Here is a 15,815-nt window from a genome sequence, read left to right as displayed (position 1 = left end):
TAACAATAGCACTGCCAGTGCAGGAGAAAGACACACTGCTCGCTCCTCTCCGGTCTAGACATCACATCATTAGCCAAGTCAGCTAGTTAGCTGTTTATTTCTGGACAACATGTCAACCACAACCGGCGGCGGAGAATTTGGCAACCCTTTACGAAAGTTTAAGCTCGTCTTTCTGGGCGAACAGAGTGGTAAGTAGGGAGCAGTACACTTGAATCGAGTGTTAATTTGGTCGGGGGCGAGGAAAATGTAATAAGAAGTGGCTAAGATTAACGTTGCTAGCTAGCTTCTTCTGCTAGTTTGCCGCTGGCTAACACGATTCCCACGGGACATCAGTAGCCAGTTGTTTTATACAAAGTGAAATATTGATATTTCAGTGCCATCGAGGTGCTTCAGTGAAAGGATGAAAATAGAGGGACATTTTTCCTCACTCGTAATGATGTCATTTCATAGCTAGCCATAGCTAGCCTGACATCTCGCTCTTAGTCTTAAATACATTTAATATTTATATATATAATAAATTTAGTTACTGTTTCATATCAGCGTGTTTGGTTTAGTTATAGGTTGGTTTGTTGTCGGTTTTAAAGCAACGGGCATGGTCCTTACTGTGGCCATTAGTTTGTGATTCATCAGCATCATCTCACTGTAGCGTAGCCACGGCTATCGGTGACTGGCTAACTTCTTTAGCTAGCGGTGAGCTGTGCTAGGCTGAAATCCCTTAGCAGAAGCGTTAGCTATGTTCACGGCCACCACCTTTCGGAACCATGGAGTTTTTTTTATAAACGTTGCCACCAAATTGAAGCCCTCACCTACCTGCATTACGTTCAGCCTTATTTATCAGTGTTACTTATCGCTATTCAACTCACTAGCTGTTAGGTTCCTACGGCATCAACTTGGACAGCCACGTCGGCCAGTGGGTCGGCCCATCCTTCGACCTTTTACTGTCAGCTTAGAGGGTCCGACACTCAAATTATTTTACGTGTCTTTTATTTTAGAAGGAGTGTCATATATGCCTTCGACAGTCTTTCCTCACAAACATATCTGAAAAGTTAAGCCATTTTAATATTTCTTATTTTGTGGCTCCACCCATATTGCCAGCTCAGCGTGTGGGTTCAGCAGTCCACATTGAATCAATGAGAACAGCCATTCACTCCCCGTGCACTGCCACTGAGTCATACTTATTCTATTCTGCTTGTATTACAAAATAAGAATTAACACTATTGGACATTCAGCCTTAACATTGGATGTTTTTGCTTTGTAGAGTATGGCATTTAATTACCAAATGTTAAAGGATCTGTTGTTGTGTTTGTACAGTTGGGAAGACCTCACTCATCACCAGGTTTATGTATGACAGTTTCGACAACACTTATCAGGTAATATCACATGTTCATCACACTCAAATGACCCAGTTAGTGTGTCAATGCACTATTCTTAACTTATGTATGGTTTCTTGCAAAAGACTGTTCTTCACAACAGACATGACATGTTGTGCACAAGTAATGACATTACTTAATGATGATGGTATTTCCTTTGTTAGTGTACACGCTGTGTGGTATATGGGAACACCTACAATGAAGAACAATAATATAAATAACTTTTATTTGTATAGCACCTTTCATACAAGAAATGCTGCTCCAAGCGCTTTATAACGATACAATTGAATGCATTACAACCTTCACATCATTAAAATAGACATGAATTGAACTAAGACTGATGATAATAAAAGTTAAATTGAGATAAAATAGCGTAGAAATGTAAAGTGCTGCTTAGCGCGCTGGAAAGACAGTAAGCCATTTAAAAGATCAACCGAAAAGAAGCATTTAAAAGTATTACATTTAAAAGTATTAAATGCATCAGTTTTTTATGTTGTGTAAAATCCCAGCAGAAGAAGATCCAAGGTCTTGTTGAGGAACAAAGGGCGACATGGAATCTGTGATGTAGGATGTTCCTAAGCTTATGATAGCTTTGTATACGAGTAAAAGGATAGGCAGCTACAACTGGAGTGATGTTTTCTCTCTTCTTTGTTTTTGTTAGCAACAGAGAGAATAGAGCCATTATTAATCTTTTTAGTTCCACCTATGCTGTTCCTACTATGACAAGTTAAAATGTTGTGAAACGGGTCTTTATGTAATGTTTGATGTACTATGTGGTCAAACACTTTGTCTAATGATGTTGTTGTTGTATATAGATGATATGCAGGTGTTGTGCCTATATCAATGTTTCAATGCATCAATTGTCTTACAGGCAACAATTGGCATTGACTTTTTGTCAAAAACCATGTACCTAGAAGATCGCACGGTAAGCCCTGTATATTTTATCGTATATCTCATCATTCGCATTGTCGTAGTTTTAAAACTGATAGAAAAGCTTAAGGCATGCAAAGCTTATTATATAGTAGCCATCATTTGTTTCCCTGTCACCATTTCATATAGTTTTTTTCTACATTGTCCTAGATGTTACCATTCATTTTGTTAGACATGTTATCATGTTTTTAGTTCCCATCGTTATTTGAAGTTTTTGTTTTCCTTCCATGCCATTGCTGGGTCATGAAATGCCCTCCTCCCCCCCTTCCCCCTCCCACATTCATTTCATGGCTGGCCACAGATTCGGCTGCAGCTCTGGGATACAGCCGGACAGGAGCGTTTCCGCAGCCTCATCCCCAGTTACATCCGCGACTCAGCCGCTGCTGTGGTGGTTTATGACATAGCCAGTAGGTATCATGGCCTTGCCTCACCTCCTTGTCCTTCACTTAGTATGTGGAAGGGCAATAGTAAAAAATAAAAATAAACATTTCATAGCCTGGCAAACCTCACTGGACAGCATGATGATGAGGGTATATTCCAGACTGCCTTAGCCATGGTGCTACTAAAGCATTTTGACCAGCAGTGTCCAGGGGGGTCTGTGCTTCCTAAATGCTGTTGCATATGAGGCTGATGGAAGCTATAAAGAAATATATCTTCAAATGTCACTTAATGGGGCAGATCTCCTCTAGAACAGGACTGTATAATGATTCAGCAGGGCCTCATTTTCCATGTCTTATTTGCACGCCCGTCATCTCTGACCCCGCTGCATTTGAATTATTCTCACCATTTCCTCCATAAAAGGCTATTTTCACCTTTGCTGCTTGGCTTGCAGTTCCTTAATGGCTGTCCTATTCTCAAATTTCTTGTCCTACGTTTCCCTCCTCTTTTTTTTATCTCCACCTACTTGTCCTTTTCTTCTCCCTCCGCTCCAATCCCTCAGGTCCGGCTCCAGCTTTGGGACACTGCTGGACAGGAGCGTTTTCGTAGCCTAATTCCCAGCTACATCCGTGACTCTACCATTGCCGTGGTTGTTTATGACATCACCAGTGAGTCAGGGCTGTACTCTAACCTTTCTATAGAGGTCCAGAGTAGTTTGAAGGAAACCATTTGAGCATAGTTGTTACTTTTATATGATTATGCTAATAACCTTCAAAAACTCTTATACATATTTTCCTTCTTCAAACTTTTTCTTCTAAATACTTTTTCCAATTTAACAGGACTACTCTATTTGCTTTTCTTACATAATAATCCCCCTTTTTAAATAAGAATGATAGCTGCTTGTGCACATGTTTAACTATAGCTAGAATGCCAGTTGTATGTCTTTTTAAAGCTACATGTGGTTGATGTACACTGTAATTTTATGTTTTTTCTTTTTCTTAATCCACAGATCTTAATTCATTCCAGCAAACCTCAAAGTGGATTGATGATGTTAGAACAGAGAGAGGAAGTGATGTCATTATCATGCTTGTTGGGAACAAAACAGACTTGGCGGATAAAAGGTACTTGGTTGTGTGAGATGTTTGAAAGATTGTAAAATAATTTTCCCAATCTGTTAAGAATGATTAATACATAGTCTGTAATTTTATAATTCTACTTCCATTAGAAAAGTGTTAGCATTAAGTATTATAGTATCTAAACTCTGCCAAAGCCTGGAATCCCACTTTTTTTCCCCATCAGTGCATCCCATCCAATTTGACTTTCATCATCCTTTGGTATTTTCCCTATTCCAGCATTTATTTTATTAGTGATCCAAGTACTTTTATTTATATATTTGTATTTCTTATTATTTGATCATTTTTTCTGTTCTGCCTTCTTCTTACTTTTCCTCTGTTTGTTCCCTTTCGTGCTTTGTTCTCTCCATGTCATTTTGATTTTTTTTTTTGTTTTATTTGTGTTTCCCTCGACACCACACTACACACCACTCCCTCCCCCTACCCTTCCCTGGGACCATGGCAGGCAAGTTTCTGTTGAGGCGGCAGAGAGGAAAGCTCGTGAGCTCAATGTGATGTACATAGAGACCAGTGCCAAGGCTGGCTATAACGTCAAACAGGTTGGTGTCCTGCAATACAGCAGGTGTAATATACTGACCAATAGTCCTGACAGTCTTGATGTCCTTTAGTTTCAGGGAGGCCAAAACATGTGTGCGGCTGTTGAATGAATGAGTGATCTCCCTTTTTAGAGTTCATTTTTCCTGCTGCTTCATCGTTACTCAACGCAGCAGCTTCCTCTCCCTTTGTCTTCCTGTCTTGTCTAACTAAACTAACCACTCTCTCTTCTTCACCCAGACAATCTGTGTTGAGCTCTTTGTTTTCTCTCTCTCCATCTCCTCCCTCTCTCCGTCTGGCCTGTCCTCTTTCTTTGCAATGTTTCTTTCCATATCCGTCCGTCCGTCCATCTTCCCCCCTCTGCTTCTACCTGAGCAGACAGATCACCACGGAGGAGGGCGAGCAGAGAGCTAAGGAACTGAATGTCATGTTCATTGAAACCAGCGCAAAGACTGGCTACAATGTCAAACAGGTAGAGATTCTGCTCTCCCAGGGTAGTTGAGCTAAGTCTACCCTCAAAGTTCACACTTCCGCTCCACTCCTTCCCGCCTCCTTTTCCCCTCCCGTGGCTCAACACGTCTAAGCCTTCTCAGCCTTCACGTGTGTGCCGAATAAGCTTTTTTTCCCTCACAGGCTGCACTCGTAAAGGTTTCAGTATAAATTCACGTATCCCTCGTTTCCACTGAGCAGAAAAATTCGGTTCAGCCCAGTTCGCCTCGGCACGGTAATCCTAGATCTGGCTTGCGTTTCCACTGCCGACAGTACCCTTACTTGGTAGGTGGGTAATATGCCGGGTGCGCAGTTTATTGGTAAAAGCCATTGAGCAGCGCTGGCCGCAGCAGCATACGTAACTATTCACTCTTGCCGAGGTGACTACACACGGCAGTTTATCTCTCACAGAAATCATTCTGTCGACCAATCAACAGACTGCAGTGTGTAACTCCACCATTTGTGGTACCCCAACGAAAGGTTCCCAAAAATAGGTGCAGCTCTACTTCCTTATTTTGGTGCCTTTCCCAACTTTAGATTTTTCAAATAAATGCGTGTCGAAGGCGCACCAAACCGCACCGTTGAAAACATTTCATTTTCATTTCATTTAACTTTTATTTATCCTCGAGAGATCAATTGAGGGGTGACCCTCATTTCCAATGATGTCGAGTCAAACAAATGCAAAGCAAAAACAACAATAGATGCACAATATTCAATGCAAATATATCAAATACACAACAACCGATAAGAAAAAAACTATTGACATTTAGACAGTGGTGAAGAAAGGCAGCAATTAAAATTAAATGGGTGAAAGTACAATATAGCCTAATTAAAACAGTTACAGGTAGAATTCGGCAGATTTAAGATAATATGTTTAAATTTGTTAAATAATATTAATTGAAGCTATTGAATATTAAGTAAAGCTAAAAGCTGTCTTTCCAACCTCAGATCGGGCTTGTGGGACATGAAGCATAAGCATGTCAGTGGAGCGGGTCTGATAAAGCCCGTCTGAAATTTGCGGCATTGTTGTTAAATAATGGGGAAGCTTCCCAATCGAGGCTTTATAAATGAAAATGTGCCAATGTGCGTCACAAGGCTCTAGTCTGCACAGGTTTACCGCCACTGTGTTTGCTCAAGTACTTCTTTGCCTGATTCACTGAAACAACTGCAGCTTACAAGAATGTTTCTGAATATAATGGGTTCGCTCAGTGTAGAGGATGGCAACCTTCACTTCTTGCTGTTGTCTAAGCCAGCAATTACAATAACATTTCCTATGACTGCTTTAACTGCTTTCACTGTTTTCCTGTTTTTTGATCAACCGTATTATAGTGACAAGTCATAACTTGGATCATTTCTTGGCAGTATGTGTGCCAATGTTTGAGAGTGGGGGTGGGTGATATGAATATAAATATACCATGAGGTGATATTAATGCATGAATCCTCCATCAAGTGTGTACCCTTCTTGTATTTGGTCTTTTTGGGTTATGAATGAGCAGGATTGTGTTATGGCAATAATGGATTTACAGGAGTTTTGCAATCCGATTAAATATCCAGATTAAAATCAAGAAAACATTCATGGCTGATTATTTTATGTACCAACACGTTCTCAATTTAATTTCCAGAAAATCTACTTGATCATAATGCAGTACAACTACATACACTGCACTTTAATGTATCCAAATCACCCACCTTTGTCTGAAAGCATTTAGCTTTTATATGAAATTCTTGTACCATCAAATGTGCACCACATTAAATGCCTCTGACTTTGTTTTTTAGCTGTTCCGTCGTGTTGCCGCTGCATTGCCTGGGATGGATAGCACACCAGAGAAAAGCAAAGAGGAGCGTATCCTTTTTAAAGTGGCTTCCAACAGAAATTTGTCATACTTTTGTCAAATTAATATTGCCAGGGCCTTAATGCATCATAGTAGGAAAACTGGTAAGCGGGTAAAAAGTGCCTCTTACTTTACTCTGTAGTAAAGATAGGCTGTTAACTTTGGTGAGATAAGCAGTAAGATAGTACTGCAAAAAATACTGACGTAAAGAGGGGGGCTTGTGGTGTAGTGGTTAAAGCCCCCCCACCCCCCATAGAGGCTCAGTCTTAATTTGCAGCAGACTATGGGTTCGAATCTGGCCCGTATTCTTTCTTTGCATGTCCTTCCCCTCTCTGCCCCATTTTCTCTCTGTCTCCAACCTGTCTAATAAAGCATACAAATGTCAAAAAATAATCTATAAAAAAAGAGAAAATATGCAAATTCATTGCTGATGTTACTTAACCAAGTCAGTGATAGACATCCAACTGGTGAAACAGCCAGAGATGACGGTCACCGAGAGCAGCTGCTCCTGCTAGTACACCTCGCTCTCACCCAGCCTGTCTCTTCCCCACCAACAGCTTGTCTCTCAGTGGCCACTCTCTCCACCCATGGCACACTGCCATTGTGATGGAGGACCTGTCTCCCCCCCACCCCCTTTCAACTCAGTGACTTTTCAGAGTAACCATGTGGATGTGCATTACTGTATTAAAACAGAATATCTGGGGAAAAAATGGTTCAAAAGTAAACGGGAATAAGTTAAATGATATGTTCAGATGTTCATCCAGTTGCATGGCATTATATAGGATTGCAGACTGTGATAGCTTACCGCTCATGAGTTATTTGCACAGTTTTGTAATCTCAGTGCTTTTACTCTGGTCATTGTTGTACTGCTTTGGGGTTATTTAAATCACTCTGCAAGGTTTAGTTCCCAGCCTATTATATTTTACTTGTTTTATTTTTAATTGAAAATTTGCCTGAAAGTTCTGTCTCTCAGATAAGTCATTTTTTACTCATCTTATTTTTGAGGAAGAAGAGACAGGATCTTAACAGTTTACGCCATTGTTATACCATTATATTACAACTTTAGGTTCAAATGGTCCATGGTCCCAGCATAAGGTATTATTTATACCTAACACACCTGTAAGGCTTAAAGTGCCAAATACAACAGTGTGTTAATAGACCAAACCTAGATCATTTCAGACCTTATTTAAAACAGTATAAGGGATGTGTAACAAAATAATGAGGAAATAAATATCCATTTTCATCTTAGGGAGGACATCCCAGGTTTATTAGAATGGCTACTATCCCGAAGCTCTGTCTGCATTAAAACTATAGCGACTGTCTTTTAAAATGTGGTTAAATTAGCTGCACGCATACTAACACGTCTGAGAAGGCATTTTCAGTTATTAGATGCCCCTGATAGTAGTTTTTTCTTTTTTTTGTAAGCCCATGTTTAGTTTTTCCACACTGATGGAAAGTTGTCACTTTTGTCACTATGACGTACCAGCCATCTCATCAATAAATTGTGTTTTGTGGATTACACTATTGCAAGAACATGCAGCATGCTCACCATGCAGGATTTATATGGATAAGAACACAGATGCCTTGCTTGTTTGTTCACCAACGTTGTGCACTGAATCAAGCCACAATATTGTAAAATAATCCGAAGCCTGCTGACTGGTTCATGGCTTCTCTAGTTGTTAAGTATAGCTGGTAGATAAGAGTTTGTCCTCATGCAGCTAACGCTTACTAACACCCTTGCTGTAAAAAAATAAAAAGTGCAGAGAAGTTAGTTACAGTATCCTTTGCTGTATTGCTATTGCCTGTGTAGGACTGTTGGTTTTATTTGTTTATTTATTTTTTAACTTGGACATACAGATAACATTGTATGCTTGACCAAAAGTACATTTGCTGACACGCATGTTGGGAGTAAATTTTATTTATTGTTTGCGTGTCTGCTAACCCCCCTCCCCCCACAGTAATGTTTTTTCCTGTCACACTGCTAGAAAAGAGTTTCTTATTTTCCTTTGTGTGTTGTCAGTAACTTAGTTTACAGTCACAGGTTAAGCCTGCACCGTCTCTACACACATTCACAGTGTAACACAAATTAACTAGCCATAGCACAACAAATGACACTGGTCTGTTTCTGCAGCTTGTTTTCAAAATGTCAGCGTTTTTAAATGGATTTAAAAATTTAAGTATGTAATCAAACATAAAACAACCATTTTAACATGAGCAGCTCTTCTATTGTCACTGACTAAATACTCAGCTTTGTGCTATTCTGAATTGTGTCTGTTCATTTGAAATATGCTGTCTACTCGTGTTTAGCAACGTTTGTGTGAATAATGTACTATTACTATCTGATGTATAAAAAGGAGAGTTAATTAAACACAAGTGTAGGCCTATCACATGGAATAAAATAAAGATATTTCACCAAAATCTAACAATCTGTAATCCCTTTCTTTGTAAAGCACCGCTAGAAAGCTTCAAATGGAGAGTATTTAGTGGCACATTCATAATCCACTCATTTCAAATGCTATGGCTCAACAAACATATCTTCTGTTTGTCAATGGAGCATATGATCAATGCTATAGGAGCGCCTGAGTGGAATGTATGGAACCTGCTGTGACGGACTGTATGTGTGTGACTTGTCGCCAAACTCGACTGAAACCACCATTGTGCAACACATCACAGGCCCGATATGTCACAACAGAAAGGTGTGGTTAAGCGTGGCTAAAACATGAGATTGCACTAAAAACTGCCACATTGCTGATAAACATCCTTGGCCAAAAGCCATTAAAAACATGTTATTTAAAACTGCTGACCATTAAAACTTGCCAATTTTCAGCATACTGTTCATAACCAATTTGTTTTTCTTTTTGTTTATTATATTTTCTTTATTTGATGATCTAAGCTAAAACCGACACATGCTCAAATAAGCAGCAACATTTTGCCACATTTAGCAACAAACCATCTTTAAAAACCGTAGGCTATGTGAATTTATGTTACTTTTTACCAGATTTACATCAATATTTGTGAAATTCATTATAATTAGCCTACTATTCTTGTAAAAATAGGCATATAATGTCAATGTTAAATATAAATAAAAAATCTAGAAAAAGAATCCAATAATATCCAGCTGCATCCCCGGAGAACAAGCCATATATTACTAAGGTAACACTGTAGGCTATCAGTAGCATACTCTAGTTTGAATTTGAATACATTTTTTAGCAGTTGTTGGTGAAACATTAATCTGTAGACCAAGTAAGGAGGATAAGTGAATGCTGGTGAATACATGGTTTACTGTTATATTTGCTAATTTTAGCAATCGTGAATATAGGTAACTGGATTAATCAACAACACTGAGCAATTCACCTGCCCACTTCCCTGAGCAGCCCACAGCGGAGGCCTAAAGCCTACCACTGTATGTCGCCCTGTTCGTGCCTTTCACACTCTGTGAATGCATCACACAACCTGGTATCAGTTCCGGCCATCATTAGTTGTAGGCCTACCATAGGCGTACTGTGTACTTCTGTACATTTTGATAAACCTTTCGTCGTTTCCCTGAGGGCGGGCACGGTAGACGCACCTGTGTCGCACACACCTGTATGCGGCGCAGTGACGTCAGCGGGGGAGGCGTCTGAAGGAATGGCTGTAGGAATTCATCGCAGAAAATCCAGCTCGACTTGATTGGTGATCAGTCCGCGTATATTAGCCGTTTAAACAGAGGTGCACAACTAGAAACGTCACACTTCTTCAGTCGACCAGGGTCCACACACAGCTCGCTCTGTGTATCAGTTAGATTGGCTATTTTAAAGAAGAAATATAGGCCGTAGAGAAATTACTTTTTACTTTTTAAAGTAACACTAAGATGACGAGTATTTTACCTGACGAAGCGGCGTTTGTTCAGTTCAAAAAGCAGTGTTTATCTACGGATAATTGGCTGAACAAGTATGACAAAAATGGGATGCAGGTGTGGATCGAAGTTCCTGCAAACACAGGAAAACAAGTGCATAAAACCCACAAGATCAAGGTAAGTTCATTTTACTTTAACTTCTACTTGACATAACTCTTTTAGGACTTGATTTGAAATCGCCATGTAACACTTCATATGTGTGTGTTTGTGTATTTCAGTGTAAAATGACAATCAAAGATGTCTCGGCTCAGACAATGTACGACGTCCTTCACGACGGCCAGTACCGTAAGAAGTGGGACCCTGCCATGCTGGACAGTTTTGACATTGCCCGGCTCTCTGCCAACGCCGATATGGGTTACTACTCATGTGAGTGCTCTTGATCTGTTCATGTACATTCCTCTGTGCGTGTCTTTGCTTTGAAACGTGACCCAGGTGAAAACCTGTTCAGAATAGGCCTGACTCAGTTTACACCTGTTACAGATGCAGATAGCCTACAAAGTAAATAGAAAAGGGTGAAGAGGAAAGTGTGATTCATATAATGGGGATATTAAGATAATCCTTTGCACTGCTCTTTTATGTAGGCCTAAGAATAGTAGTTTAGTTTTATGATGACACACAAGGCTGCTTGAAGAAGATATTCATTTACCAAGCTCTTGATGCAATAACATCAAGGGATACTTTCTTGACACTGATGTTTTTTTTATTTAAGCATTATTTTTATGAAAGTGAACTGTACTTTTTATTGTGTGGAACGTAAACCATGCTATCATTAGCATCCCAGAGAGCTCTTGCGACCATATTCATAGGCTCAAAGCAGATTTGTGTTCTTGTTCTTGATCCATCTGTAGAGTGTTGTCGCTTTTACCTTCCATTTCTATTAGCCTAGTGTTTGTTTCATCTGTTGATTCTTTCCTAAGGTGCAACAGCGGCCCTCTTTTTCCACCAGTTTATTTACCCTCATAATAAGGGCACACTGGTTGAGCCTTAAGGTTATGTACAGTAGTTAATGAAGGACGTTTTGCAAATTATAACCAGTATTTATTTGTTTGTTTGTGCAGGGCTGTGTCCGACCCCAATAAAGAACAGAGATGTAGTAACTCTGCGTTCGTGGCAAGTGATGGATGACGAGTACCTTATCATTAACTTCTCAGTCAAACACCCGGTACGTGCCATTTCTCATTTCTTCTCGTATCAATTCTTTTTTTTCCCCTTTTGCTTTTGTATTTAAACACTCTTGTCTTAACTATGGTGATAGTGTCACATATCCACCATCTTAAAAGAGCAGTTTTTTTTTGGTGAAATTCGAGCTTCTCCTCATCGTTTTGTGATCTGTTTTGCTTCCATTACAGAAATACCCACCTCACAGCAACCTTGTGAGGGCCATTTCCATGCTCACTGGCTATTATATCAAGCCCACAGGGCCAAATAGCTGTACTTTCATATACCTTTCACAAGCAGACCCAAAAGGTATGTCCATTAGCAACAGCTCCTTTAAAAAAATAAAATGTATTGCTCAAATTTTTAAAATGTTTTTTTTAACCCTTATCTTTGCTTCAGGTTCTCTTCCAAAGTGGGCGGTAAACAAGGCATCTCAAGCTCTCGCTCCCAGGGTAAGTGACCAAACACAGATTATGTTTGTTTACTGCTATTTTACCGCAGAGTTGAAATTGATTTAGGTTAGAAAGGCACAAACAGTGTATCAATGTCTCTGACCGTGTGTGTGTCCATGAGGTGATTAAAAAGTGTGTAATAGTTGTGTGCACATTAGGGAGTGAGGGTTTCATGCGTCTTACAAAGGACAATGGTAGCCATAGAAACCCAATTTGAGGGCCCGTCCTGGTAAGATTGCTGACAAAGGAGTATCTCAGCTCGTGCTGTTGCTCTCGCTCTCTCCTGGCAGAACTCGTTCCCCGGGTTCAATGTTCTCTGCTGTTTGAAACTATTTAGAGCAAAGTGTAACTGCCATTCAACTACTATTGCCTTTGCCAAACTAAATACAAACAATGAACTCCTTAAAAGGTCACCATGCTTTCTATGAACTAAAAACATTGAAAGGTAGTAACACATTTCTTTTGCGTTATAGTGAACATTTCAAATCAATTGAAATGAATGTAATGCTTAGTGATTGAGCGAGTTATAGGATTAAATAATGAAATCTAAAACCAACATTAAGCTAGTGAGCAGAAAAATCAAAATAACTTTTTTAAGAGTATAACTACCAAAATGTCAAACAAACAAAGTATGACACTATTTCAGCCTACAAAGGAGTATCCATAAACAAGTCCGTTTCAGCAGCTTGAGCAGGCAGAGATTTTGTTGTGGCGTGTGGGACCTCCCGAGGAATGCTTGCTTACCTAAGTCTTTAGAACTCAAGTAACGTCGCAACTAACAATCATTTTCATTGTCTACTTAATGTGCAGGTTATATCTTCAAATTGCTTTTCTTGTCCGACCAACAGTCCAGAACCTTGAGATGTTCAGTTTACCATCACAGAAAAAGAGCAAATATTATACATTTGATAGGATCAAAGCAGTGAAAATACTTGACGGATTATCTGTCTAATACTAACGAGACTAATACGGTTCAAAGAATAGAAAAGACCAACAATGTTAAAACTATAAGTGTAGTGACTCTTATGGAACAAAATTTGTCAGTGCAATTGCATCATGCTTTGGAAGAGGAGAGATCCTTTTTTGCTTCAGACTTGTCGTTTTACAGTCTAAGTTAACTGTAATGTTTGAAGTTGATTTGTGAAGCAAAACTGAGTTCAGTGTCCTTTTTTGGTTGTAATTTACACTTGATAATGTCGAGGCCTTTGTCAAAAGGTTAATGGTCCAAATATTACTTGACTGTTAACCTAATATCTTTTTTAAATTTGTTTTGCTAATGCGTTCCACTGAACATTTCTATAGACAGTCAGACATGTGTAGCCACTTGCCACATAATCTGACCATCTTTTATCTTCACGTGTTGACTGAAAAATGAAGGTGCGGTATGATGGTGTGATAAAGCTTTACCCTCTCTTGACCCAACTCCTTACAGGTTTTGAAGAGTGTGCACAAGGCGGGGCAGAACTACATGGAGTGGAAACGGCAGAACTCCCCAGACCAGAAGCCCTGGCTGTACCCAGAGCAGAACATCCTGCCCATGATGGACCCCAGTGAACTGTCCATACAGAGGGCCGACTCACTGGAGAACGTGGATGAAAGTATGAAGATGGATGGCCAGGACAGCGAAGATAGCAGTTAAATGGCATCAGAGGAAAGGGAAGCCAGGAGTGGAGAGATTTGATTGGGGGGGAGACGGACTGTTTGTAGGACTCAAGGCCTCTGACTCTCTGTGATATCCCCCTAATGCATATTTATCCAGTTTTCCCAAATCAGTGTGCACTTTTTCGGTTAAGAGCGTGAAGTGTGTTTACCAGACAGAAAGGAGCTCAGATCAAGTTACCATTCAACCTCAGTCCATGTTGAGCTAAGCTAAACATCTCTCCAGTGTTTTTAGTTATTTTATTATGTTGTGTACAAAGTACTAGCTTAGAGGTGTTGGGGTTTGAATGTGTCGGTTACATATTGCACTACATTTACAATGGGTCCTCTGTAAGGCCCTTTTTGAAATGAAAAACCTAAGAAGAGGTTCTCCACTAGTCGCTCTCTGCCTTATTTTATTACAAGTGACTGTGAATGGAAATTAGATTAGGTATACATTGTCAAACCACTCAATAGTTTTAGCTAAACCTATTTTGTTTATTCCAAATCAAAACTATCTGAGCCTGAACTGGGCATACTTAGAACAGTCACGTTTTATTACGTTAAATTACATTAATATATTGCTGGTTACACATAGGTTTCATGTTGAAAGGTTTACATGAGACCTATTAGGGTGAAAGGTTCTGGGTTTATAAGCAGCTCTGGGATATGATCTTGTATCTGTTTCTGGGTTTTTATAATTTATCTTTCTGATGGACACAAAACTAAAAACACTACATTCACTACTTATTTTTTTAATTTGAACATTGTATCGCTTTTGTTGCGAACCATTGAATGATAAGTGTGAACAATTCTGTGTTTCTATCTTGAATGTGTGCTACTACAGGAAGACCGTATGAAGGTTTATTGTATTTATTCAGATGTACTTCATGCAAACTAATTCTTATAGTCATAGACCTTTGACTTGCATTGATTGGCACTGGAGGAGATATGTTTTCAATCTCTGAGAATGTAAATCTATTGAGGTTGTATCAACATGTAAAATATGCATTGCAAGTTTGCATTTAGTGAGTAGAATATCACTATTACCCGAAGGATTGGAATGGGCATAAAATATATGTATTTTATTTATTTGAATTTACTGTATGATATAAGTCAATATGGAGAAAAAAATGTCTTGGAAGGAAGCTCAGCAGACTTAGATAGTTTTTCTTCTTAAATATTTAGAAAAAAAGACTTGTAACTTTTTTTTTTTAAATAAACCCCCCATGGTTAACATGTTTTGTCGCTGTCATCTGAAGAGGAATGCAGTCAATCATTCTCAGTAGAAACCAACTGACAAAGTGGAACACGTTTTGCTACGTGCCCTAGCAAATGGTCCATTTCTAGTTCTACAAGTTTACCATCACCGGTGTACCTAGAGTTCAAACTTGTCATTGTCACGTTCTTGCTTAACACTTTCATTTAGTTCCTTCAATGGAAAACCAAGTTATTTCTTCTTCTAAAAAGATTAGTTTGCAAAAGAATAAGACTGTTGAGATGCAATGGGCAGGTATTTACCACTCAGTTGTTTCAGATTTACTTGGAACTTTACTGGCAAATACTTTTAGCTGGTGATCTAACCGATTAGCATACCTTGCACCTAGCTAAAATGATGAAAGCGCCTGACAGTCTTCCCCTGCGTTCCGAATCTCATACTTTCTTTTTTATTCTACATACATACTACTACATATGACGATAAAAATAATCTAGTTAGTATACAGTAGGCATAGAATTGGGACATACTTTTACTTATATATTTCATCATAATATTTTGCCTTGATCTTGCCTCTTACTTCTTATGAAGGCTCTGTCGATGTGACGTCACTTCAGCTGCGCACTGGATTGATACTAAAGCACAGAAGAGTTTTAGGGCCATGGGAGAGAAAGACAATTATATAATGAAGAGTTTTCTTTTCATTATGTCAAGAATAAAAAAGACGAATATTCCAAAATGCTATTGGAGTTAGTGGGGCATTTATGTATTTTCAGCATACTACAATCGA

At 39.2% G+C, this 15,815-nt stretch overlaps 2 protein-coding genes across 3 annotated transcripts; both read left to right on the top strand.

Annotated features, from left to right (window-relative positions):
• Positions 1-25: 25 nt before the first annotated feature.
• Positions 26-9,073, top strand: rab41 (RAB41, member RAS oncogene family). Of its 2 annotated transcripts, none has more exons than XM_080035556.1 (8): positions 26-188; positions 1,312-1,370; positions 2,242-2,295; positions 2,602-2,707; positions 3,688-3,799; positions 4,257-4,350; positions 6,611-6,677; positions 7,123-9,073. In XM_080035556.1, exons 1-8 carry the CDS (start codon positions 110-112, stop codon positions 7,179-7,181), a joined length of 630 nt encoding a protein of 209 aa, XP_079891682.1. In that variant the 5' UTR covers positions 26-109; the 3' UTR covers positions 7,182-9,073. The 2 variants fall into 2 exon arrangements, with proteins under 2 accessions (XP_079891682.1, XP_079891681.1); XM_080035555.1 differs by having other exon boundaries at positions 7,117-9,073.
• A 1,291-nt stretch (positions 9,074-10,364) lies between these two features.
• On the top strand, positions 10,365-15,046 carry stard14 (START domain containing 14). Its single transcript, XM_080035206.1, has 6 exons — positions 10,365-10,678; positions 10,780-10,927; positions 11,620-11,723; positions 11,911-12,028; positions 12,119-12,171; positions 13,604-15,046. Exons 1-6 carry the CDS (start codon positions 10,517-10,519, stop codon positions 13,808-13,810), a joined length of 792 nt encoding a protein of 263 aa, XP_079891332.1. The 5' UTR covers positions 10,365-10,516; the 3' UTR covers positions 13,811-15,046.
• The last annotated feature ends 769 nt before the right edge of the window (positions 15,047-15,815 follow it).

Source organism: Ammodytes marinus, assembly GCF_949987685.1.
Source record: "Ammodytes marinus genome assembly, chromosome: 10".
In the NCBI taxonomy this organism is placed as follows: domain Eukaryota; kingdom Metazoa; phylum Chordata; class Actinopteri; order Uranoscopiformes; family Ammodytidae; genus Ammodytes; species Ammodytes marinus.
The sequence above is the reverse complement of the archived record's forward strand: the minus strand, read 5'-3'. Positions and strand labels throughout refer to the sequence as shown.

What these genes read in the sequence shown, in the direction of transcription:
- rab41 (XM_080035555.1), top strand. Translation starts at nt 110, where the DNA reads ATGTCAACCACAACCGGCGGCGGAGAATTTGGCAACCCTTTACGAAAG. An exon ending in GGTGGTTTATGACATAGCCA is followed by an intron (nt 2,708 to 3,687) that starts GTAGGTATCATG and finishes CTTAATCCACAG; the next exon opens with ATCTTAATTCATTCCAGCAA. An exon ending in CTGGCTATAACGTCAAACAG is followed by an intron (nt 4,351 to 6,610) that starts GTTGGTGTCCTG and finishes TTTGTTTTTTAG; the next exon opens with CTGTTCCGTCGTGTTGCCGC.
- stard14 (XM_080035206.1), top strand. Translation starts at nt 10,517, where the DNA reads ATGACGAGTATTTTACCTGACGAAGCGGCGTTTGTTCAGTTCAAAAAG. An exon ending in ACTTCTCAGTCAAACACCCG is followed by an intron (nt 11,724 to 11,910) that starts GTACGTGCCATT and finishes CTTCCATTACAG; the next exon opens with AAATACCCACCTCACAGCAA. An exon ending in TTCACAAGCAGACCCAAAAG is followed by an intron (nt 12,029 to 12,118) that starts GTATGTCCATTA and finishes TCTTTGCTTCAG; the next exon opens with GTTCTCTTCCAAAGTGGGCG.